This window comes from Gopherus evgoodei, chromosome 3 (genome assembly GCF_007399415.2).
Source record: "Gopherus evgoodei ecotype Sinaloan lineage chromosome 3, rGopEvg1_v1.p, whole genome shotgun sequence".
In the NCBI taxonomy this organism is placed as follows: domain Eukaryota; kingdom Metazoa; phylum Chordata; order Testudines; family Testudinidae; genus Gopherus; species Gopherus evgoodei.
The window spans coordinates 76883095-76910457 of NC_044324.1; the positions used below are offsets into that span (position 1 = coordinate 76883095).

At 41.4% G+C, this 27363-nt stretch overlaps 1 protein-coding gene across 1 annotated transcript in view; it reads left to right on the plus strand.

The window, feature by feature from the left end:
• Positions 1-26941, plus strand: part of HTR1E (5-hydroxytryptamine receptor 1E) — a 38752-nt gene extending 11811 nt beyond the window's left edge. Inside the window, exon 2 of the mRNA XM_030554216.1 lies at positions 25484-26941. Coding sequence (XP_030410076.1) covers positions 25665-26759 — 1095 coding nt within the window. The 5' untranslated portion in view covers positions 25484-25664 and the 3' untranslated portion in view covers positions 26760-26941. The remainder of the gene's footprint in view (positions 1-25483) is intronic.
• The last annotated feature ends 422 nt before the right edge of the window (positions 26942-27363 follow it).

The window sequence follows — 27363 nt, forward strand, 5'->3', positions numbered from 1 at the left end:
GGTTTGGAACAACACCTATTAATGTAATACAACATAGCAATGGCCAAAGCTATGGTGAGACATAATAAAATGAGAATCTGAGCAGTGTAATGGCAAAATTTGTTCTCTTTTATGTTTTGTCCCTGTACTAATTTCCCAAGTGCAACTGCACTGATAATTTTTGCTTTGATTGAGGAGAGGTATCATCCAAATGAGAGCAGACAAGAAAATCCAACAGGCACTTGAATGAATCACAAAAAGGAAACCTTTCAGAATGATGTAGTCATTGATGACATCACAGTTCACGTACACAGAAACAAGAAAATATGCTTTAGGAGGTTCTCAAACTGTGGTCCGCAGACACGAGCTCCATTCAGGTGATCTGCGGATAGTTCCCTCTAAGGTGCGTGCCTGGGAGGCGGCACCCAAGAGAATGAAGGGCCACCCACCTAATTAGTGGAACCACGCAAGTGTGGCTCCACTAATTAGGTCCCTGGGGAAAACGCACATGTAAGGTGAGGCGGTGGCCTTGGGGGGCTTAGGAGGTAGGTGGGAGAGGACAGTGGGGTGAGAAGAGGGGGTGGGGGAAATGTAGGATGTGCAGGGCTGTGACAGCCAGAGAAAAAGGCACCTTTCCCCAGGTCCAGAGCTGCAGCTGCCGGGGAGAGACAGCCCTCATTCCCAGCCCTAGCTTGGGGGCTGCCACGGGTGGGGGAAAGAGGGAGAGACCCTCCTACTTCCCAGCCCCGGGGCTGCCATGGCAGGGGAGAGACCCACCTCATTCCCAGCTCCATCTTGAGGGCTTCCATGGCTGGGGAGAAAGGGGGAGACCCCTGTTCTCCTGACTCAGCCATCCGCTCTGATCATGCTTAGTCCCACCCCAATGGGGGTAAACAAAGAGTCCACTAAACTAAACTCAGAAAAACATAACTTTTCACCCCTAGCCAGACTCACTCCTCTGCTGTCTATTCATCCGTTCCCAGGCTCTGCAGGGTTGTCCTCCTGCTCTTGCACAGAGCAACACCTCTCAGGGCTTTCTCCCAGGTGGCCCAGCTTCAAATTCAGCAGTCCTTCTTCTGCCCCTAGTGTCAGCGTCACTTTTCCCAATGGCCAGTCGGGGAACCCACCCCCTTCCTCTCCTCTGGGTGCCCTGTGGTGAACAGCTAAGGTCTGCTCCCCCTGACTTCTCACTGCTTCCCTGGACTTCTTCCTATCTTGGCTTTCTTTCAGGCCCTTTCCCACAGCTCCTCCCAGGGCTTACTGTACCTCTGCCTCTCTCTAGGCCTTTCCTCCACTCTGTAGCAGTCAAGGAGGAATGGAACAGAACTTCACTTCACTTTACTTCTCTCCCTGAAGCCCCCTTTTCATCAAGGCTTCCTTCCCTTATGTTCACCACTCAGCTCCTCCCCCAGCTGGGCATTGTCTTCACTTGGGTCTGGCGCATCCTCCAGATACACGCACGTGCCTTCATTAAGCTCTCTAGCTCCAGCTAAGCCTTTTAGTGCCACTGTGCAGTATATACCCCTCATACACCAGTACATCTGTAGCAGCTGGAATTCACACCTTAAGTTAAACTGAAAGAACTACTCAGTGTAGACAAGGCAAAACACTTGGTTTCAAAATAAGACAGGGATGGAGGCAGTCAATTTGAGAACTCAGCAACGTATATATTTTCTCATGTGACAGTGACTGTAATGATTATTTCTCTGTAAGCTCAAAGGCGAGCATATGAACTGAGACACACACCCTGAGCTTGTAGTGTATACATAACCATAGAGGGCACTGCAGAACCTCTCATATCCATTTTCCCATGTAAGCTAATCAGTTATTACAAGTACCATATGAAATAGTCCTAAAACTTCAGCCTGGTTAAACCATGTTAGTCCAATCAATATTTCCCCAGTGGTGTGTCCCATAGCCTACTATTATTAGACTAACATAATTGAAGACCCTCTGCTGCCCTTGCATATAAGAATTCTGTGCAGGGGAGTGGCAAGAGCTACCCAGCAAGGGAGAGGAGGACAGCAAATAGGGAGGGATTAGAGGAGCACAGAGTGAGGTGATCTTATCTCTGCATTTCCTGAGCCTTGTGGGTTTACAACTTTAGTGCTGTAGACTGCAGGATTGATTTCACTGCTGGAGTGGGTGTCTGGCACCGAAGGCACTCTATGTTCCAGGGAAACTTTTCTACACCCCAAAGCCTTTTTATTCCTATTCCTGAGCTCTACCCAGGGCCGACTCCAGCGTCTTTGCTGCGCTGGTGCCTGGAGCCGGCCCTGGCTTTACCTTTTCAAGGGTTACCCAATTTACACCAGTATTGAAACCAAGTTTCAGCTATTGTATGTTGGAAAGTAATATTGTGTGAAAGTGGGTCTGTCTCAGCAACAGCTAAGTGCGCTCAGGATTTTTATTGCAGTAAGTAGCATCCAACAATAAACAAATGTATTTGCTTGTTTACTGGTATGCTCATTATTATTATAGCATGTAACAACTACACTGCATATAGTTTCTCAGTATTTTACTTACTAGGCTTATGGCAAAAGGTGATTGAAGCAGGGGTTTCAAACATGCTTTTTAGAATGACATCTCTGTGAAAAGGACTGTGTAAAAATGGTAGCTTCTTACTCCAACCCATCTGCACCCTGAGGGTATTCCAAGGGATATGTGTAGACTTTTGAAAACAAAATAAATGTTTGTTTTTAATTCTTCTTGCATTGCAGAGATAACATAGCTAAGAGAGAGTGTGCTGGATTCTTGCCCTTTTTATGCATCAATAGAATTGTTTTCTCAATTCTAATCAGTTACACCTGTGTAAACCCACTGCTGGCAAACAGGGTTGTACAGGTGTCACTGAGGGCACACTGATGTATGATTTTCAGATCCCAGGTACAGTTTGCTCAGTAGATAGTAAGAAAAAACCTCTTCCTGTGAGCTGAGCACATTTGATATGGAAATCAGTGAAAGACAAATATAGAACCTGGGGTGCCACTCTTATCAGAGTTAGTCAAATAGAAAATTGAGGCACAAAATTATCCAGAAAAAAAAAGTCAACATTTGCAATAAATTATTCAGCTGGCTCTTATCATTATAGTTACTTTCCAGAGCAAGAGTACTCTTTCAGTGTTTAAAAAACTGAATGAAAGTAATGTATTTCTATCAGTTTAGAAATCTAAATAAATAATCACCTGATGCCCATCTTGTGCTCTTATAAAATTTAAAATTCACATCATATACAAAACATAATATATGTAGGTAAGAATGAATCATACAGGCACTCTGCAGGGGTGTGATTTCTAAGGCACACTAAGTTGTTGTGCATTAATTGGTCTGTGCAGACCCTGCCAGTGTGCTTTAACGTTGTGCTGTTTAAACCACTACTACATTAAAGCTTTACTGCGCACCAGCAGGGTCTGCACAAACCAATCAAGGCACAACTCATTTGTGTGCTTTAGAACTCAGACCCCAATAAAGCACATTACCTCAAGCATTAAGGCAACCCCACTATTATGACATTCTCATTCTTTTTAGTGCCAATATTTATTTTCTGTATTCTTTTGTTTTTCAGTATTAAATACATTGTTAAATCAGAGTCAATATTGCCAGTTGTTTGTTTACTTCAGGAATAGCCCAGGTTGCTATTATGGAAGTCTTGGATTTGTAGAAAAAACATTTCTCTCTGTTCTAAATCCCTTTATATGTGGTTCTACACAGATGGGGTGAGATCCTGTGCTGTACCTCTAAGAAGCACAGCACGAAACTTGCACCCCCATAGGCAGGGGCGACTCCAGGCACCAACATGCGAAGCGCATGTTTGGGGCGGCAAGCCACGGGGGGCACTCGGCTGGTCGCCGTGAGGGTGGCAGGCAGATTGCCTTCGGCGGCATGCCTGCAGAGGGTCTGCTGGTCCTGCGGCTTCAGCGTACCTCCCGCAGGCGTGCCGCTGAATCAGCGGGACCGGGGACCTTCCGCAGGCAAGCCGCCAAGGGCAGCCTGCCTGCCATGCTTAGGGCGCCAAAATACCTAGAGCCGCCCCTGCCCAGAAGTATAGGCCATAGTGGCTTTAAGCCCCCTTGCACCCTCCTGATCCTGGGCTGTTCTGTCGAGTGGCCCCCTGTGAAACTTAAGACAGCCCTGGGGGCCAGGGTAAGTTACAGCAGCTGCTCCAGGATTGGCTATAAGGCAACAACGTTGTCCAGAATGTCCACAGTGCTACATGCTGCTCTCCAGTCCCCAACATTCCCCCCCATACCAGGGCTTGCAAAGGGCTCCTCATAAGACAGCTTTATCATTGTCTTCTAGAGTGTATCTGCCTGGAGAATTTTCCCCTAGCTGGAATTTGGAGCTTTAAGGACCCTTTGCATGGCTCCAGCCCCTTTACTTAGCATAACCAAATGCATAATGATGCATTTCTAACCATCAGAAGAGTGAAGTCTTCTAGGAGGAGCAGTGCGGGCACAAAACCTAACTGACTTCGAGACTGAGCTTGATAAGTTTATGGAGGGGATAGGCTGATGAGACTGCCTGCAATGCCGTGTAGCTGATCTGAGACTGCCAGCAGCAAATATCTCCTACCACTGGTGATGGGTCACTAGATGGGGAGAGCTCCGAGTTACTACAGAGAATTCTTTCCCAGGTGTCTGGCTGGGGGGTCTTGCTCACATGCTCAGGGTCTAACTGTTCGCCATAATTGGGGTTTAGAAGGTATTTCCCCCCAGGTCAGATTGGCAGAGACATGCAGGTTTTTTGCCTTCCTCTGCAGCGTGGGGCACAGGTCACTTGCAGGTTTAAACTAGTGTAAATGGTGGAGTCTCTGTAAGGTGAAGTCTTTAACTTTAGTAACTCAGCCAGAGGTCAGGGATCTATTGCAGGAGCGGCTGCGTGAGGTTCTGTGGCGTGCAACGTGCAGGAGTTCAGAAAATATGATCCCTTCTGACCTTAAAGTCTATGAGTCTAAAGGGGGTGGAGTGGGGGGTGAGGATCTCACCCTTACTTATCATGGCTCTGATCCTGCAAACATTTGTGCATATGTTCACAGTTAAGTATTTGCATAAATATTTGCAGCGTCAGAGCCTATATGGATGCATGATAAAGTTAAGTGGAGTTAATCCAGATATACACAAGTTAAGTGGTATTAGTATCGGGCCCAAAGTGTCTGCTAGTAACTTACCCTGTCCAGAGGGCTTGCCCAAGGCCTATTATTACCACAGGAGACCCACTTAAGCCCCAGTATGAGGACGTCACACTTGGTCTAAAACCAAAAACAACTTCAGTATACGGAATATTGCATCCATGGCAGTATGCCATTCAACTTTTAGTATTACGATACTCAGTGTTGCCATTCTCATCATTTTCTTGTGAGTTTTGCAATATTTGTTGTTTTTCTTAAAGCCATAGCACCTCAAGTCATAATTTTGTGGGACTCTGATAAGGTGACCAGATGTCCCGATTTTATAGGGACAGTCTCGATTTTGGGGTCTTTTTCTTATATAGGCTCCTATTACCCCCACTCCTGTCCCAATTTTTCACACTTGCTGTCTGGTCACCCTAGGCTCTGAGCTTTCTTTTTTTTTTTAAAAGTAAGTTTCTAGCCTTTGTGGCTATGGAAAAAACAGGAACCAAGTGCCCCTCCAGGCTCAGAACCCAGAAGGCAATGAAGAATCCAACCTGTATTTTTTTTAAATCTCATTTTTTAAATTCAATCGCATGATTTTGGGGACTGGATTCATGATTTCTGAATGGTCAGGGTTGGCACTGTGGAATACATTAAGCATAATTCATTTTGATATTTCTTTATGGTTTATAGTTTCACTGTGTAAAATAGTAATAATGATCTCGGGCTCTTCCTGACAGGCTTGGAAGGAGTTGATTTTTATTGGCATACATCAGTAAACATTGATTTCACACCCACACACACACAAACCGACAAACCTATTTCCAGCAATAATGACCAAAATTAGACAGACAAAGTAAGAAAAATGCTGTTTGAGAACGGATTACAGTTTGATTAAAGGATATTTACTTTGTACATTTTGACGTGATGTTGACAATTCGTGTTTTAAGTTATAAAGCTTTCACTTTTTCAATCTCAACATCTACTGTCATTAAATAATTATTTAATTTCCTGCAACTGTGAAAACTTATATTGATAAAAATGGGGGAAAAAGGCTTACTAATATTGATATGATCTGTAAAAATTATGAAAGAATAAAAATTGAATTCTGCCATGTCTGCTGCTGGACTAAAGGCACAGAGCTTTAGTTCTCCCAATTGGTCATTAATTGCTGGGAAATGCCCTTCCTATCAGTTTTTATTCATGAATCTGGTTTTCATTTCAGACTATTTCCTTGTCTTGGTATCACCACCTCATTGCTACATCATTAGTGTCCCAAAGCTAAATTGCTCTGGCCCTCCGCGGACATATGGGGCCTTGATTTGCAGAACTCAGGCCTGTCTGTATTTTGTGCATCTGTTTGACGTGTGTTGTTGAATGTGCATGTGCAAACTTAGTATTTTGCATGCACATGTGACTGTCTAGCCCTGTGCATCTTCTGCAAGCGCTTTATGCAATACATCCACCTAATAGTCTATGCAGGGCTGGAGTCTGAAAATTAGGTGCCCCATGAACATTTTTGGAGAGAGAAGAGAGCATGTAACTGCATCCCAGGTTATTTTAGGACAGTACTTAGCACAATAGGACCTCACTCTTGACTGGGGCTTTTCTATGCTACTACAATATTAATTATTACTGGTAATAATAAAAAATATAAACAGTTATACCAATGTTTAAATTGGATTTGGCAAAGAAAAAGAAGTGAAGGGGGTTTCATATAGAGTCTGATCTTGGGTCAGCTCAAACAACATATCAGTTTTATGGTTACTTCATGGGGGTAGTGGTGTTTATGGTGGTATGGTCGCACGAAAATCTGATTGTACTGCAAGTTAACTTTCCCATGATGGCAGCAATGTTCAGGATAATGTAGCCCCGCCCAGCATCTCGTGAGAAACTAGATAAGATGGCAACGAGTACACAGCATACAGGAAACCAAGGTATTTGTGGGCATCTGCAAAATGTAATTTACTTGAAATCACTATTGTAAAATGAGCTGGGACAAGATGTCTTGTATGTTCTGTAAATTCAAATGTGTTTCTGCGCCACTGATTTTCAGTGCGAAAGATGACAAAACTAATAACGCTTGAATATAACAAAAGGGTTTCTGTTTTAAGCCAAAGCTGCATGAAGCACTTCCTTTGAATTTCACAGCATTTTGCAACTCATAGACAGTGTTTTAAAGCTGTAATTCATAAATGCAATCCATTTCTATGTGGAGCTGGGAAATCTTTCTCTGTTGGTTATGGTCAGAAGAAAAAAGTAGAAATGCAAAATAAAGTCACTCTCCTTTGTGTGTCTCCTATATAAATATTAATTGTGTACTATACTGAATCTTAGGCATCGTACAGGGGCTAGGTCATTTTGTAGAGGTTACAACAGAGGTAGGCAACCTATGGCATGCATGCCGAAGGCAGCACGCAAGCTGATTTTCAGTGGCACTCACATTGCCTGGGACCTGGCCGCTGGTCCGGGGGCTCTGTATTTTAATTTAATTTTAAATGAAGCTTCTTAAACATTTTAAAAACCTTATTTACTTTACATACAACAATAGTTTAGTTATATATTATAGATGTAGAAAGAGACCGTCTAAAAATGTTAAAATGTATTACTGGCGCACGAAACCTTAAATTAGCGTGAATAAATGAAGACTTAGCACACCACTTCTGAAAGGTTGCCGACCCTTGGCTTGCAACTTAATGATATCAAGCAAGTAAGGACATTAAGGAAAATATTAGTTCATTTTTACTTTTTCAAGCATATTGAGTGACTCAACTTTTTTAGAACAAGTGTGCTGCAAACTTTTGAGAACAGAGACTTGCATTTGATTAGAAAGATTATTATGGTTGAGATGTGATTTCTAATCTAACTTCTCTCCCTACAATTCTTCAGTTGCTTAAAACATTCTGAAACAGACTCCTTTGGGGGCTGGAATTTCCCATGTTTGGTTTCAGCACAAAAGCCTTAATTTTTTTTTAAGTTTGAACAAATATTTCAGCTCCTTCAGTTATATGAACATGGAAAAAATACACTTCTCCCAGATGTTACAAGTTAAAATGTTGGGCTTGCATAGCTCCAAAGTGTCTGAAGCTAGAATCTTCAAACTTACTGCATTTTATATTCCCTACTGAGGAAGGACAAACAAGGAAAGCTGAAAGAAATCAATTCTGTAAGAAGATTTTTAAAATGAAAATCCTAATACAACAAAATATGCCTGTGTCTTTCTGCAAGGTTATTATTCTATTCTGGATTCTATTTATTAGACATTTGACACTGTAGAACACATTTTTTTTTCCACTGAGAGTAGTTTGATTTCAAGAAGGAGTCAAACCGTTCCTTGTTGGGTGCTGGGATTGTGGGCCAGTTTTTCAAAACATGGCCTCCATTTTGGCAACATCCGTCTGTGGGCACAAAAAACTGTGGGTGCAGTTAATGTCACTTGGCTGTGGAGGTACTTGATTTGAGGTTGCTTTCATCCACCATGGCCCTGGGGAACCCTGGTGATCAGTGTCCATACTTGAAAGTTGTATGGATGTTCGGCCTGGTAAACTGCCTCCTAAGGAGTCTCAGGACCATTGTTCAGATAATGCACAGCATGGGATCCACTACTGTATACCCCACTAAGTTATCTCTGGCTGCAAAGCTGAGCAACTTGGGAGTCAATGCTCATCAGTGTATGTTATATGGGGCAGTCACACAAATTTCAAAGTTATTAAATTCAGCCCTTGTTGGGGGTTCTTCAGTACGGGGGCAGGGGGTTGTTTTGTTTTTAAAGACTTCCTCATATGTTTGATCAACTCAGGGTCAAATGGGGCAGTACAGTTTTAACAGTTATCAAACATACTCTGCATTTATCAAAAATTATTTAAGGAACTGTTTGGTCAAGAAGAAAAATCATAATAATCACCATATTTTCATGATATTTTGGAGGCATTTACTGGTAGATGTTGGTATGAACTTATTAAGATGGGAAAGCACCCGGCACTAATTTAAACATGAATTCCTTTATTACGTCCAAAGGCCAAATAGTATTTTATACCAGTGGTTCTCAACCAGGAATCCAGGGGTCCAGGGGGCTCCAAGCACATTTCAGGGAATCCACTAAGCATGGCCGGCATTAGACTGTCTAGGGCCCACGGCAGAAAGTCAAAGCCCCGCTATGCAGGACTGCAGCCCAAGTCCCCAAACCTCACCAACTGGGGCTGAAGCTGAAGCCTGAGCAACTTAGCTTTGTGATGCCCCCTGTGGCATGGAGCCCTGGGCAATTACCCTGCTTGCTACCCCTTAATGTTGGTCCTGGCTGTTATATGCAGAAAATCAGTTGTTCTGGCAGAGGTGAGCCATGGAGTTTTTATAGCATGTTGGAGGAACCTCAGAAAGAGAGGTTAAGAACCCGTTTTATACATTTGCGCTAAACATGGCTAACAGCTTGAAAATAGGCAGTCACTACCCCTAATTCAATAACAAAGTATTCATAAGCATGTGATCAGTACACTTATAAATAGGCCAGACCTAGGGAAAACTGTCTCATCATAGCATGCTCGGGCATGATCAAGTAGGATCTAACAAAGAACTTTCAGATTCACGGCTCTCTTTGTACCCTGCAGTTAGCTTGCTCGTTTTAGCAAAAAACTCAATTTGAAGCAGTTCTTCCTTGCTGTTTTCCTTTCTCCAAGGCCTTTCTTTCTTATCTCCTCCTTGCTTACCAGTAGAACAGTGGGAAAGTTTGTGCTTTTTTTTTTAAGACAGTTTTCCATTGTCTTATTACTGTAGCTTTTCACTTTTATCAATTACTTTTTGAACCATTTATCCTTCCTACTACAAATAAGTAATACTCACAACCTTCTTTACTTGCTGATTAGAGTCTTTTTCAGCTTACTAGCCATAAACTATAAAGCAATTATTTTTAACCACTCTTAATATCACTTTAATTCTTTGATTTCCTAACTATCTCTACAAAACTAGAGCATGCACTTTATAAATTTTTTAAATCATGTTCAATATTATAGTGCATTAATGAAAAATACAGCTTTAACTTTGGCCTTGATCCTGCAATACGTTCTGTGCAAGTGAGCCCCTGTATCCATGTAGAGTTCATTGCAAGATCGAGGCCTATCAGCAGATTGGTGTAAAAGAGGATGCATGCCCTGACCACTCCTTTCCCTCCTGTCTTCAGGGCCGGCTCCAGGCACCAGCCAACCAAGCACGTGCTTGGGGCGGCGCAGCGCTCGGGGTTGTTGGGGAGGGGGGTTGGTTCGGCGGGGTGACGCTGGAGCGTGTGTTTTTTCATCCGGGCGGTGCTCGGGGGGGGGTGTTTCAGCAGCATGTCACTTGGGGGGACTGGGGCTTCAGGGGGGTTCTGTGGTGCGGCACTAGGGGTGTTTGGCAGCATGGCGCTCGCGGGGGGGTGTTACGGCGGGGCAGCTCTCTTTTTTTTTCCTTTTGCTTGGGGCATCAAAAAAGTTAGAGCCGGCCCTGCCTGTCTTGTACCTCATGCCCCTCCTTATTTGCTTTCTGAGGTCAAGTAAGCTTTGTTTGCACGTGATTAAAAATACTCATTCCAAAAACTATTAAGAACAAGAAATGTATAACAACCATAAACATTACATGCACACTACATACATTTAACATGTCTTGTGTTCTCAAATTTAGTGTCCCACATGCAGAGACAAGGCATAGGTTTATTAAGGTTATTTATTTGTTAACATAACACAGCTCTAACTCTGAGTTTCTCTGGCAAAACAAGAAGATTAACATCCATACTAGCCTCTCGAGTTGAGTACAGTGGTAACTATGGTCTCAAATTCAGCCTTGTAGCAGGATGTCATGTGTTCAACATATAGTCTTCTTTGTTCAGTACAAATAATACACTGTGAACAAGTATAAAATGTTTTGTATTGTCTCCACTGTGATTCACGGCTATACCTAAACAATACATTAACTGAGATGTATAGTGGCAAAAGCTATACACTGAGTTTCAGTTGGTCCATCTTTCAGCGCATGGGAGAACAGTTTTCCCTTTTTACCAAAAACAATTAGGCTGTGGGCCAAATATTGTCCTCTGATATACATACACTGCTCCCTCACATCAACACATATAACAGAAGGCAAAACTTGGTTCACTGAGTTTTATTATATCCTTTAAAATGCTGCTTAATCTTTATAATACAGTGCCTGTACACCTGTCACTACACTATAGCTACACTGGAACAAAGGTTATCCTTACCGGATGGGGGACTTTGTCCTGGGAAGCAAAGTCCATGAAGATTTGGGGGTTGTGGTGGATAATCAGCTGAACACGCTCTCCCACTGGGATGCTGTGGCCAAAAGAGCTAACGTGATGATGGGATGCATAAGGAGAGGAATTCTGAGTAGGAGTAGAAAGGTTATTTTACCTCTGTATTCAGCACTGGTGTGACTGCTGCTGGAATACTGTGTCCAGTTCTGCTGCCCAAAATTCAAGAAGGATCTAGATAAAGTAGTGAGGGTTTTGAGAAGAGTCATGAGAACGATAAAAGAATTAGAAAACATGCCTTGTAGTGATAGACTCAAGGAGCTCAATCTACAGCTTAATAAAGAGAAGGTTAAGGGGTGACATGATTACAGTCCATAAGTACCTACCCGGGGAATATCTAATAATGGACTCTTCAGTCTAGTAGAGAAAGGTATAACATGATCCAAATTGAAGATAGATAAATTCAGCCTGGAAATAAGACGTACATTTTTTAACAGTGAGAGTAATTAACCAGTGGAACAGTTTACCAAGAGTCACGGTGGATTCTCCATCACTAACAATTTTTAAATCACAATTGGATATTTTTCTAAAAGAAAAGCTCCAAGAAGTATTTGGGGGAAGTTCTGTGGTCTGCATTATAGAGGAGGTCAGGCTGGGTGATCACAGGGGTCCCTTCTAGCCTTAGAGTCTCTGAATCTACTAATGCATTTATGCTGTAATTATATTGTGCTTTTGGATAACAAATTACCACTAATTCATATAACTGGCTGGTTAACAACATGTCTGAATTATTTATTTTTTTATTTGCTTTGATAATATCACATATTTTTAGATTTCAGGTTCACTAACTACATTGTGTTTACACTGAAATTACTGCAGTCACGTGGGCACCCTAGCAGTTATCTGAGTGTAGTAGCAATTAAAAGAATCAAAGTGTGAATATCATTTAATTACAGTGGAGAATGGGCACTTTTAAAAAGTTTATTTTTGTTTTAAAGATAAAGGTTTCAGCGATATTCCCTATATTTACATGTGGACTATCACTAGAACTAGTAATCTCTAGCACCAAAATTAATTTTAAATTATTCAACTATAACTGCAGTGTCATTATAGTCATTGTATTATAACCAAAATATCTTTGTGTGTAGCCAACTTCAATTATGCTCTGATGAGGGTCCAAAGGATTAGGTGACCTTTGCTGTTAAATAGCAAAAATAGCAGCTGCTATTTTGGATATATTTTTACATTTATAAAAACTTTAATTTACAGAGCTTCCCATTTATTTTAAAACTTTGTTTTTATTAAGAATGTTGTTGGGCACTGCACTGAGGAAAGGACTGTAAAGCCTTTTCCACATTGCTACATCAGTGTGAGCTGATGTAACTCCACTAATGTCAGAGTTCTAGCAGCTTTACAACAGAGGAGAGAATCAGATCCTTCCAAAAGAGCAGTAGCAAATGAAGGCGGAAATGTGTTGCATTCCACAGAGTATGGAATAAGGTCTACATGCAAGTTCTTGCAGCCCTATATGAACTGCATCATCAGTCTTTTGCCTGTGTTCATGTGACAAACTGTGTTTGCATATATAGACATCTATCTTAGCACTTTTGTATCAACCGCGACAGTATCTGAATGCCTGGGATTGGCACCTTAGGCAATGATAGCACAGGTCTTTAATATTTAAGCTAAAGGTAAACTCATCAGTAACACATCTGTCTCAATCTTTTTTTTAAGGGTATTTGCTCTTCCTTTGGGTTGTCAGTAACTTTATGACCAGAAAGGTCATACTGCAAACTGAGAGGGGAAATATCACCTTACTCTTCACCTAGCACCATTGGCTTCACTGGCATATGGTGGTATTCAGTGTGAGTAGGGCATCACAATGTGACCCTTTACCATTACAATAGAGTCAGCAATGAAACTATTTTTATTTGCAATAGTCACTTTTCCTCTTTCAATACAACCTAAAGCCATTCCATGAGTTAGCTGTGTTGTTTTAGCCAACCAACATTGGACAGAGATTTGCTAAGGTTTAGTCCAACACTCAGTGCGGTCAATGGAAGTCTTTCCATTGATTTCAATGGGTTTTGATTCAAATTCTAGCACAGTGAAACTCAGACAGGCTCGCGAGCCGCAAGTGGCTCTTTAATATGTCTGCTGTGACTCTTGGCAGCACATAATATTAAAACACTGATTTCATTAACAACCAATCAGGATGCTTTTACTGTGTTAACCAATTGTAACTAATAAAATAATAATACTTGGACATTTTTCTCTGTGAATCATAGGCACCGACTCTGTGGGTGCTCTGGGGTTGGAGCACCCATGGGGAAAAATTAGTGGGTGCTCTGCACCCACTAGCAGCCAAGCTCCCCTCAGCCCCCACCCCCCCTCATCCCCCGCTGAGCTTGCCGCGTCCCCACTCCTCTGCCTACCTACCAGCGCTTCCCTCCCGCTGCTGCCAAACAACTGTTTGACGGTGTTAGCATGCTTCGGGGGTGGGGGAGAGGGAGGTGCAGGAACGTCGCCTACTCAGGGGAGGAGGCAGGGAAGAGGTGGGGCTGGGGCGGGGATTTGGGGAAGGAGTTGGAATAGGGGCAAAGAGGGGATGGAGTTGGGGCATGGATTTTGGGAAGGGGTTGGAATGGGGGCACACAAGGGGTGAGAAGAGGCAGGGCAGGGACAGGGCCTCATGGAAGCGGGGGGGGGGTCATGCACCCAGGGGATAGAGGGGAAGTCAGCACCTATGCTGTGAATTATATAGTGTGTGTGTGTGTGTGCGCGCGCGCGTGCGCATAAACTCTGGCTCTTTTGGGCAATGTGGATCACTAATTTGGCTCCTGAACCAGAGGTCTATGTATCACTGTTCTAGCACATTTTATATATAGGCTTAGCAGAATTTGATTTGTTAAAATTTTGATTGATAATCATGTTTATTTTAAGCACTTTATTTGTATCTATTTAAATTTTCAGTAGCAGGGAATTATGGGGGGAGTCAGACAGTGAGGGGAAGGGTCAGACAATTGTATAATGACAGTAGATTTTAAGATTAGAAAAAAGTTAAAGCTTTAGAACCATTAAAACACAAACTGTCAACATCCTATGTCAAAATATACGAAGTAAATATTCTCAAATGAAACCCTAATTAGTTCTCAAGCAGCATTTTTCTTACCTTGTCTATCCATAAATGTCTATTATTGAGAGAGAGAATTTTTCTTTGGCTTGCGTGTGTATAATGAAATCAACATTTGTCAACATTTACCAATAAAAATCTAATCCTTCCAAGCCTAATAAGAAGGTTTAACCTTTCTAATTTATACAGTTGGAGCTTTTAAGAATTGAACAGCATGTGTAGATCTAATAAATCATGTGTTAAAATAGTCCTTCAACCTCCTGACACAGAACAGTAAAGCTATCATAAAGAAACAAACATTGACTTTAAAAACAAGGCATACACAGTGACATTTAGCTGGTACAAAATGATAGTCTCCATGTAAATCCAAGCAGGACCATTTCCCCAGAGCTGAATATATGACATTCACTGGTTCTGAGGTAAATATTTGTGTGTTCACCATATCTCTAACCAGCAGATAAGAAGTGAAGTGGAAAATGAATTCACAAGAGAAGGTTCCCACATTAAAAATGTATATGTCATTACCATTTTGCCCACAAAGCTAAAAGCATCTGGGGGATTTGGGATAGCAGACTAGGATACATTTCTTCTAGTAGTTGGTGGTAGGGTGATCACCAATCCCAAATTGGATGGGACAGTCCCAAAATGCAGAGTTCAAGTTCCAAACCTAGACGGAATGATTCCAAAACAGCCCCCCTTCCCCACGAGGCCCGACCCCTGCTCCTCCTCTTCTCCCCGAGTACCCGACCGCTGGCCAGGCTAGATGCTGAAGCTGGGCCATAGTAAGAGCCGCCCAGGTCGCTGTGGAGAGCCATGGACCCTCCACCTGCCGTGGGTGGCACAAACTGGGGGGTGGGGACATGGGCCAGGGGTTGCTCTTGGGCACCTCGGAACCCTATCCACAGCAAGTGGAGGGTCCGAGGGTCTCCATAGTGGGCCAGTCTCTCTGGACAGGCTGACCAGGAGGCTTGGCTTTGGGGAGGGGAGAGAAAGGGGGGGCATGGAGGCTTGGGTGGAAGAGGAGGAGCGAGGGCCTTGGAAGGGGTGGGGCTTCTGCATGTGTCCTGCTTTTGCCTTTTCAAAGGTGGTCACCTTAGTTGGTAGCTTAAATTGAAAATAGCTCACATGACTTTAGTTCTCACTCCTGGTGTCATGATCCTAACACACAAGCTCAGCTATAGTGTAAGGACTCAATCCTGAAAACACTTGTGTTAAAGTTTTCAAAGGTGCCTGAGTGACTTAGGAGCCTAGGCCACAGTGACTTTCCATGAGATTTAGGCTCCTCAGTGCGTAAATTACTTTTGAAAATGGGACTTAGGACCTTTTTAAAATGTCACCATTAGTACTGGGAGCAGTGCTTACCAATGGGAGTCAGTCAACCACACTAGTAAGCAGTACATCTGTAGTAAGTGGCTGAAGGACTGAGCCATCAGCTGGTGCCACAAGTTGTCATCATCATCATCAGGTTCCTATTATGCCTCTGGCATTTAGGGCAATGATGAAGGTCCTCCATTCCTGTCTTTCTGGCAAATCTTTCAATCATTTCCCAGCTGTACCCCAGGTTTTTCATCTCTGCTTCCACAGCTCTTCACCATGTTTTTGGGCAGCATCATTTTTCACTTGCCTTCAGATGTCCATCTTATTGCTACTCTAGTGATGGAATCAGTTACCACTGAAGCACATGACTGATCCATCTCCAATGCCTCCTGGCATTGATGGTGCTCAGATCCTCTAGGCTGCACTGTGTCAATAGAACTTGGTTTGAGATTGTTCTGGGCCAAAAGATACCATAGAAAGGAAATCTCAGTGATTGTAATAACTGGTGTGTATCACAGTTTATGCCAAGCAAAGTATTGTGTAAGATCATAGTCCAGCGTATATCAGAGGCAGTTGATAGCATTCTCAGAAAAGATCAAGCTAGTTTTTGGAAAGGGCGTGGACGCACAGACCAGATTGTCACTCTATGAAACATAATAGAACAGTGCTTAGAATGGCAATGGCAACTCTACATAAATTTCATAGACTTTGAGAATGCTTTGGATAGCATTCACAGGACCAGCCTATAGCACATTCTGCGGGCATATGGAATGCCTTTCTGTATAATCGTCATCAACAACTTCTATTTCAACTTTACATGCAGTGTTGATCACAGTGGTGCCACAAGTGTGTGAGGCTTAATTCATTTCTGTAAAGTGCTTTGAGAACTCTGGGTGGAATGATATATAAGAGAAGACTATTATTAGTGACAGAAACTCGTTCCACCTAGTAACTCTTGCTAGAGATGATTTGGCTTCCAGAAAGTTTAATTTGATGGCTGCCTTTCAAAGAACTAGAGGAGAAAACTAGGTTTTTAAAGATGCTCCACTGATGTGGCTTAACCAGGGGCTGTTGAACCACATTTGCTTTTAGAAGAGAAGAATAACCCTTTAATATGTTTCCTTCCACTATCCATGATTGCACTTCCACTGTCTCTCTCACGCATCCCAGCACGTATTGGTTTAGGCCCACGCAGGTGCTTTGCTCAGTAAATAGAAAGCACCTGGATCTCTTCATTCCATCAGAAAGGCTCCCAAAAGTAGGGAAACAAACCTAAAAATTGTACTATTCTATTCTGTATAGGTTCTTGTATCATTCTCCTCACCATAGTATCTGAGTGTTTTCCAGGAGTGTATTAAGTGAAGTGACTCACACCTATCATGAGGGTTTGATTGCACTAAAGTTGTCATACAGATTCAGCCTCTTCCTCACCTCCAGAATTGTCCTCTCTAACTGAAGAAGGAGAAATGTTGGCCTCAAAGTCCAAAAAGTTGGAAACAGAACCCCAGCATAGATTGTTTCCTCTAACTTATTTAGACAACAGGTTATGCAAAAATAGTAAATATTTTTCATTTGTTTTCCTGAAATCTTCAAGAAATAGTGTGATCTGCATCAAAGCATGCATTTGTGTATACTTTTCAAATCTTCGTTCAACAATAGGACCATTAATGAGTGGAAATGAGTCCTTGTCACTCAAAATTGTCCCTATTATTGACCCTAGAGAGGTCCACTGAATCGTTCTTGGATTGATCTGTTTACATCATGAACAAGAGCACGTCTCCAGAGAACAAAGCAGAGGCAAAGTTGGCAACACACAGACAATGTGTGGCTAAACATAAGAACATGTGTGACTGGGCAGTTTCTTTTTTCTATGCATTAATATCTGCTGCCAAAGGATGTCATCTGTATATAGAAGCTCCTCTGTTATTTCTGAAGGCACAAATGTTTGTAATATCCTTAATTTTGGGAGAAGGCTCTCTGAGGCAGGTAACTGATGGTAAGCTCCTTCACCCTGTGTCTGGTTGACTGACAGATTCAGTCGCATCCAGATACTGCAGTGAAGGGACTCTCACTCCCCCCGCAAACACACACTTCAATTGAGGATCAATAGATGTCAATTTCCTTTCACAGAAATTAATAAGAAAAGAAATGTAATCTTGCCTCTGGGTGCATGGAGCGAGAATGCACATGGACAGTGATGTGAGTTACATGTGCATACTGAAGAGAAAATAAACCCTTTAATGTCTGCATTCTCACTCTGCAATTTAAATATATTAGCCAACTGTCCTTTAACCACTGTGCTCCAGACATATCAGTCAAATATAGTCTCCTCTGATCAGCTCTGTACGTAATGAAGATGATACTCTCTCTATGATGATACTCTCTCTCTACACGAAGGGAGTTCAGAACTTAGCTGTCAACCTCTAATATGCTCATTATTTGAGCTGTCCTCCCACCAATATTTCATCTGATTGCCGAGCTTAGTCAAATATTCAATGAATAATCTGAATGGAATTTTGAACAGGAGGAGGAAACATTATGGAAGGCCCTGAGGACCTGCCAATCCTCAATATATTGTCTGTCTTTATTGGCTCTATGAGGGGGAAAGTGTTTTTCTTTTCTTTGTGCTTCTAGAATCAAATAAAAAAAGTGAAAAATGTAATGTCAGGACATTGGAAAACAACAAGGCAAAAATAACTGCAGATCTCATATTTTGAAATGTCAGACTTTCAACAAAAGCTCTGCTTCATTTCTTCACATGTGAGCACCTGCACTACCCAAAGCAGAGATTCTGTTCCCCCATCAACATCTTCTACATTCACAAGTTTTCCCGGAGGAAGGTTTCCTTTCATTTGTTTTTAGACCGCCATCGGCATTACAAACATACAATCTGACACAAACTTTGGAAATTCCAAGGCAAAAAAAATATTGTTAAACCAAAGTTAAGCTTTTAAGTAAATAAAACCTTAAGGAATGCAGATTAATTATATAGTATAGCTAAACACACAAATATCTGCAAGGTAGGAAGTTAAAAAAAGATCATACTTTAATAATAAAAAAACTGGCCGTATTGAAATGCAGTTAGGGTAACACAACCACCTTAACTTTGGGTTTTGTTTAAAAAGATATTAACAGTGTAACAAATCCATGGCTAACTAGCCACTTGACAACTGTCACTATTGCACACAACAAGCATTCAGTACTTCATGGAAGAAGCTGGATAGAAACAACATCTTCCTGCTCAGAAAAATCATAGGCCTCCACCATTTGTTTCAGTAGTATAGGACCTATCGCACAATTGATCTGTGTTAATTCTGTCCAGCAGATGCCACACACTTCATCAGTGCATTACAAAAGAAGAGATTACATGGAACCAGTTTTTTTCTTTTGATTTGAACATTACTCTTCAGTGTTCACAGCCTAACCACTACAACAGTGTGGGTTCATGAGAGATGACATTACTTTTCATATTTCATTTAGTCAAACAAAATATTTTGTATGGTGAAAAACAAGTTAGAGTTTTAAATGTTTAAAGTCAGTAGTCTAAGGTGTTATCAACAGAAGTACAGAATTATTTTTAAATGATTTTTAATCTGACAGTCTTTCTAGCTAATCATTAATAATGGGGCATCTGCTGTACTTATCTACTGGCAAGGTGGATATTTTATCATCTGTGAAGAATTGTATTTGTTACATACAACATGAAATCTGTGGTGAATGTTTGTCAAATTGCAGCTCATCAGTCTGACAGGCTTGCCTGAGATTTACTGACATTTTCTTAATAGAAGCAGGTAAAAATGAATACTTATCTGTGAATGATAATTGTGCTGCTGCCCATGGGGGAAAGTATAGTTTGAAGAGCAATAATAATTATTGTTTCTCATTTGTATGTGAAGACCTGCCTGGGAAAAGTTTACCTTTTACAGTGGAGTTCTTTAAACAACTCTCTAAAACTGGTGTTGTGGACTTCCTTGTATATTCTTTCAGTGACTCCAGATCAGATTTATTCGGGCCTGCACCAGTCTAATTACAGGTGCTTTTTTATACCGATTTAGTTAAGCCATTGCAATATTCTGTGTGGATATTCCTGAATCAGTTTAAACCTTGCTTACATCAATTTAGCTTACACTGATTCTTTAGGAAATGCAGCTACATTGATAGAAGCCTGGTTTAAATTGACTTAAAGGTCTCCATGTAGGGATTTTATATCAGTTTACATGAATCAATTTTTAAACAGCAGCTTACATGTAGACCTCTGTTTTTAAATTTACTAATTTCCAGCCCAGTGGATGTGCTTGGGATCTCAGTTCTTTGTGTCTTGTGCATCATCTCCAAAAAGGATTCTGTTAACCGTAAAGATTCATAATTTTGTTCATGATGGAAAAAAAATCCAGCCCACGTTCTCACAGCTGTGTTAGTGCTGCAGGGCTAACAGGAGTTACACATTAAAAATGTTGACTTTTGTCAGAAAAGTAAGCAAATATAAGCTTGAATACGCATGTGTTTGACTACAAGGGGGCAATTTTACATAGTCAATTTTCTCAACATAATTTCTGTTTAAAGTTTTTTGTTTCAATACTTAAAATTCAATGGATGCACATACAGACCTGTATAAAGCAGGTGAATATTGTTTTAAAAGGTTTGCACATGTGACAAACTGTGGCTGCATGCATATGCTGCCTTTGTCAGCAAAGATGGAAGCCAAGACTTTCACTGCTAAAGTCTCAGAAAACTCCTTGGCTGTGCAGTCAGAGATCAACCACTAGAGGGAGACATGCTCACAAGGATTAGGCCAGTGTGTTAAATACTCCTGCTAGACAATTTTGCCCAAGCATCTGAGGTTAACGGAAGTTCAAATCCTGATTGGGGTGCTTTTTTTTTTTTTTTTTTTTAAAGAACCATAGCCACATACATACATATCCCATGCTTGTCAGTAGGTTTAAACCTGGAGCCTTCGGCACCAGAAATACAGGCCTGCTACTTCGGCACCATAGCGGGACTTTGTTTTTTTAATGTTGAAGGTCCAGGCTCAGCTCCCATTGACAACCAGGCTATCTGTGCGTTTGGCCACAGTTTGCTACATATGTACCCTGGGTCCATGTAAACAGTGCTTTGTATCCATCTAAAACAGATATAAACAATTAAAATCATATTTTAAAATAGAGAGGGACAGACAGAGCATGGCAAATGACTACACGTAACAGTTCAAATTCAAGGAACAAATTAAAATATGGTAAGGATTTCATTTTAAAAATGGGGCTTGTCATAAGATCAGCAGTGAAGGACCATAGAGAGAAACCAAGCGTATATTTAGGATGCTAGCTCTGTGGAATAGTAGTGACAAAAATAGGGCAGCACATTGCCACTCAATAATGAAATTTTGTAAATTCTGCAAAAAGTGCCTAGGCTCCAGTAGGTATTCCATAAGTCATTAAAATTAAAATATAAATGATGTGCATTAACGTAATGTGTTGTGATGATACCAAACCCAATTGCTTCTGTCTTTTACAGATGATAGTCAGTACGTCCTCATCATTATATAAACACACAGTAGCAGGCCGCACAACACCTGAATTATTATGTACTGCATTGCAGCAATTTGTGTACAAAGAGTGAATATATTGGCGATAGTCAAACCCCAAAGTATACAGCCCTTCAGTATAGATAACCAGCCGGAAGGCCAGATGTTCCTCCAAACTGCTTTATTAAGGCTGTGCCCCAAGGCTTTGGATTTGCACAGTGTTGGTTCAGTTCGCCAGTTTGTACCCTAAAAAATTTAATGTGAAGGCTAGGACCCGACGTTCACTATGGTTTGTGCAAACTCAGTGTGTTTTGCCACTGACTTCAATAAAAGCAGGTTCAAGCCTTCGTTGCAAAAGATTCATGCTGCCCTAACCTGGAGTCTCCATAACTGAGTTAGACAGCTCATGAAGACAGGCTCTTGTGAAATTTCTGATACATTTCATTGATCTAGCACAAAAATAGCCTCTCTATTTATTACGCTCCTGCAGTTTTACTCTACAGTAACGTAAACCACACCAGACGGTCTCACAGCTTGTTTTCATTTTCTCTACAGAACAGTAGGCCCCAAAAATCTCCCACTATAAGGAAGGTGGGAATAAGATGCAAATTTACAGGGTTAGCTTGCTTTACACCCTGACTATCCCCATTATCCTAGCTGCTGCACAAAACTTTTCCAATACTATTTGTTCAATATGAGGGGAAAATACTCTATACTGTGCAGTCAATTAAAAAGGCTATTGTAGCATGACTCCTGTAGCTTTCAACTTTATGGAAGTCTAAAGAAGGACTAATACCCTAGAATGTAATACATTTTAAAAATCAACTGCTTTCAATTAGGCTAAGCAATATGACTGGCAACTAAAAAGCAAACTGAGAAGACCAGCATGGGTTTTTCTGAAACAGAAGTGTCTCTGAATTTCTGGTTCACCAGAAAAAAAAAGTTTTTAATGGTTTTGTTCCGATTTGGAGTGAAACCAAATTTCAAAATATCATTTCTCGTAAACTGGAAATTCCATGTTTTGGCCAGTGCCAATATTAAGATTTAGTTAACATGTTATATCACTTTGAACAATAGAGTGCTATATAGGTGCTAAGCATTATTTTCCACAAGATAAAATCATATTTAAATAAAGCAGCAATATTTCCTTCCCATTCACAGGTTCAGTCACAAAAGGGTCAGCAGGATAAAGTACTCAAACCAAGTCATGTTGTAAGGGAGATGCTTACACTTCAGATTGATCCAGTACTGCCAAGGGAACAGAGATGTATTATTTGAGTACTGTGTACTCATAACCTAGAGGTAATTTTAAAACAAACTTCAAGGGAATCTGGACTGTCACTCTGGACAGATCCCAAGACAAAAATTGCTCATCTGAGAAGATGACAACTTTGGGGAGCTTTGAGTATGTGAACCACTTTGAGACAAGATAATGGGCTAGATTCTCCATTTTAAGTGGCACCCCAGGCAGCATAACAATAGCACAAAGTGGGTGTACAATGCTACCAAATCAGAATGGTAACGATTTACATGCACTTCGCACTGCTGTAGATGAACCCAAGGTGCAGGGCCGTGGAGAATCTGGCCCACTGTATCAAAGCAAGTAAAGAATTTTAGAAAACTTTAGACCGGCTCCAATCTAAGAACCACTGGGGGTGGAAAGACGGATGAGTGGGAGGGGATACATATCTGGCAAGGAGCTGCGGCTCGGGGAGAACTGAGGCTGGTTTGGCAAAGAGATTGGGACTTGGAACATGGAGACTGGAACAGGGAGCCAGGGGGCAGAAGGGAAAACAGACTGGACAAGGAGCCAGGAAAGGAGAACTGAGATTGGTTGTGCAAGGCAACTTGGGACAAGGAATTTGGTAGGAGGTTCAAACTGGGACTGGCTGTGCAAGGAGACTGGGACTGGGCTGAGAAGACTGAGGAGTGGAGACTGGGACTGGGTAGGTGAGGAGAATGGGACAGAGTCAGGGCAGGGAAGAGACAGGACTGGGACAGGTTGGAAGGGAGGGAGCAGAAGGAGTCAAGATTGGGTCCAGGCATCTGTGTCTGTCTTTGTGATGGGGTTTTCACCCCACACATGCTGGGAAAGGGCCTGAGATGTCCATTAACCTGCCTGTTCTCCCCTGGAGGGTGGGCCAGGCCTAATTTGAAATAAAGCTGAGCTCAGGGAGAGCAAGGTTGTCTCCACATAGAGCAGGGTGAGCCCAGTACAATGGGGTGGGTGAAGGCTCTTTGCATTATCCCTCTCTTGCACAGAGAGGGCAGCCACATTCTGGCCTCAAACGAGCACAATCAGTTATCTCCAAAGACTTGTCTTTTGGCTTATTGCAGCTAACAATCATTTTAACCCAACCACACCACGAATCTGCTATGTGAGCTTCTAAGACTCTTGTCACACTTGTTTTTAATGAAGAGAACTGACTTTTTATCCAGGAGTAGTTATATGACAGAAGACTTAGCTTTCGGGAGATCTCTTTTTTGCTTTCATTTAGACCAGTGGTTCTTAAACCTTTACTGCAGCCTGCATCCCTTTGGTTCTCAAACTATGTTCTCGCACCCCTTATCAAAAATCAAAATATGTTCTTGTACCCCTTAAACCTAGATATATTTTTGTTTGTACATTACAGTAATCGTTAAATGTATAATGTTAATAAATATATAGGTTTGATGAGACAAAGTAGTTATACTTACATGCCTGTGCTTAATTTGTGTTTTCGATGATTTACCTTCTAAAAAAATCTGGCATGTCTTGCACCCCCAGAAAGGGCAACTCACCCACGCCCAGGGGGTGCATGCACCCCAGGTTAAGAACCATTAATTTAGATCAAACATTTTAAAACTCTTCCTACTTTGTTTATGTACAACACATGATATTATAGATCTGCTTTCCACCATTAGGATCAGCTGCAGGTCCTGCTGATGTCAGTGAGAGTCTTTCCATTGACTTGATTTAATGGAGCAGGCCTTACATTTGCCATGTCCTCTGTATTCAGCTTAATTATAACTGGTACAACAAAGCCTTTTAAAAAGCCTTCCTGGGAATTTAGAGCTGCCTACTGCAGCTGTTACTAATGTAATCCACATACCTTCTGGGTGTAGTGCTGTGTCCCATCTAGTGGCACTGAGACCGCTTAGGGATTAATGAATCTGCTATAGCTTTAGCTAAGGGCCACATGACTTTTAACTCATTCAGTGGAGACTCATAAACTAAGCTCCAGAGATCCCAGGTTTGATCCCGATGACCGGGGTCTGTCAGTGTTATACTAACAGCAAATTCAGTCCTGCACATTATGAGTACACGGAATTTTCACTGACACCAGTGGGCTTGAGATGTAAAAGGAATATGGCATAAGGTCTGCAATCTGTAATTGTCATTTGAACTTTTTCAAAATAAAATAAATACTAAAAAAAAAAAATTTTCGAAGTAGGATCTTGAGATTTCTTGGTGCTTGTCATCTCACTGGCTTGTGTGACAGTGAGAAGAAGTTGATGTAAACCTCAAAGCAAAGGCATATGCTTTTTGTCTCTCCTCCAAAGGCATGCACAGTAAGATGTGTCAAATATCAGCAGTAATTACACAAAAATGCATAGCCTCTTAGCAACACTAATGTGCTGTGTGAAGCTCAATACTTGTTATGAAACTTTAAACATTTGTTTGAAGGCTGCTTGTTATAAAACAATCTGGGTTTCTTTTTAAACATGCTGTTTCCAGAATATTAAAGACAGACATGAATATGAAAAATGAATTGAAATCTATGAAAAGCCAGTAAGTATTAGTTGAACTGGGTTTTTGTTTTAAAAAAAGGTATGCAGGAGTAATGCATTTTAAGACAGCAATTAAAGTAACAGGATAGATTTTCTCTACTCATAATGTTTTGGAGTGTGATTTGCAAGTAATGAAAAGAACCAGATTCTAAGAGGGTGTAAACTGGCATAGAGCTACTGATGCCACTGGAGATACACCAGTTTATACCAGCTGAGTATCTAGCCCCAAAGTGTTCTTTGGGACTAAGCAGTAGCAGGAAAAGTGAACAGCAACGAGGGATAAATGGGGGGGAGGAAGATGGGGGGAGAAGGAAATTACCGACATTCTCGTTTGAGGCAATAACATTAAAAGACTAGGGTTTTTACAGAAGAAAAGTTGGATTTTTCTACATTGATTAACTGATAATTTTTATCTTATAGGAACACTGGATGTTCTGAGCAGAAGGAAAACTGGATGTTTTGAGCTGATCTAGTGAAAATTGGTCATAAGTAATTTCACGTCTGAAGCTTTTCTCAAATGGAGGAATTTTGAATGGGACCCATTATCATCTAGAAGTGGCAGCCTTTTTCTCTGTGTATCCTGGGGCGGGGGGAGGGGGGAATGAATTTCACTAACTGCACAACAGAAGCCAACGTGGCTGTCAAACCCAAAACAGTCACCGAAAAGATGCTTATTACCCTGACCTTGGCCATAATCACAATTTTGACTATGCTACTGAACTCTGCTGTAATTACAGCAATTGGCACTACCAAGAAACTACACCAGCCTGCAAATTACTTAATATGTTCATTAGCTGTGACAGATCTGCTTGTTGCTCTTCTAGTCATGCCCTTAAGTATTACATACATAGTGATGGATACATGGACACTGGGATACTTCATCTGTGAGATATGGCTTAGCGTTGACATGACCTGTTGCACGTGTTCAATTCTTCATCTTTGCGTCATTGCACTGGATAGATACTGGGCGATCACAGATGCTATCGAATACGCCAGGAAAAGAACGGCAAAAAGGGCCGGACTTATGATAGTCACTGTGTGGACTATATCCATTTTCATTTCGATGCCACCTTTGTTTTGGAGAAATCACCACAGCGTCACAATTCCCAGCGAGTGTCGCATTCAACACGATCACGTGATCTACACTATTTACTCCACTTTTGGGGCATTTTATATCCCCTTGACGCTAATACTGATCCTCTATTACAGAATTTACCATGCTGCAAAAAGCCTATACCAAAAACGGGGGTCAAGCCGCCACCTAAGCAACAAGAGCACCGACAGCCAAAATTCTTTTGCCAGTTGTAAGCTCACGCAGACGTTCTGTGTGTCAGATTTCTCAACATCTGACCCAATCACGGAATTTGATAAAATACACGCATCAGTGAGATTTCCTCCTGTTGATAATGACCTGGAGCTGGCTGGTGACCGTCAGCAGATTTCCAGTACACGGGAACGAAAGGCTGCTCGCATCCTGGGACTGATCTTAGGGGCTTTCATCTTGTCGTGGTTGCCATTTTTCATTAAGGAGCTTATTGTGGGCCTGAGTGTTCGCAAGGTGTCTGCAGAAGTAGCTGACTTTTTGACATGGCTTGGCTATGTCAACTCCCTTATCAACCCTCTGCTATACACTAGTTTTAATGAAGATTTTAAGATGGCCTTTAAAAAGCTTATTAGGTGCTGGGAAAATTCTTAAAAGCACCTAAAGGTAGATATGACGTGACGCCCTGGCCTTAAGAATGAGTAAAATGCGCTGAATTTGGTAACATTTTGCTTGGAAAAGGGGATTTTTGTGTTTGTCTCTATGCTTGACTTCTCTTTGGCCTGTAACTTGTTTTGCTGTTTTCTACCTCTCGTGTTATTATGGTACATAGTTTCAAATAAATTTTATTATATTGAGGCACAGAATTCTTGAGAAAATAAACTAAAAACCCCAATTATCCATTCATTTTTAAAATCTTATTTAAGCAACAATTTAAAAAATACATATTTATAAAACAAATGGTTGAATTAAGTTGCACTATGACATGGAGGCTTATAATCTATATCCACATATGAGTTTATTCTTTACCACATAAGTACTTATCACTAAATGAGCGCAAAGTGAGCTGTAAACCTGTAATGTGGCATTCAGAGAAAACTGCTTATTTTCCTTCTGAATGAATGGTAATTTTCAGCTTAGTTTATTCCCAAATAAACCTGCTCAGAACACATTTGGCTCTCCTCACACAGCTGCTAATCTGGAGTGAATCCAGATAACAGAGCAATACTTGGCTCATTCCTTCTAAAAAAAAGGAGCC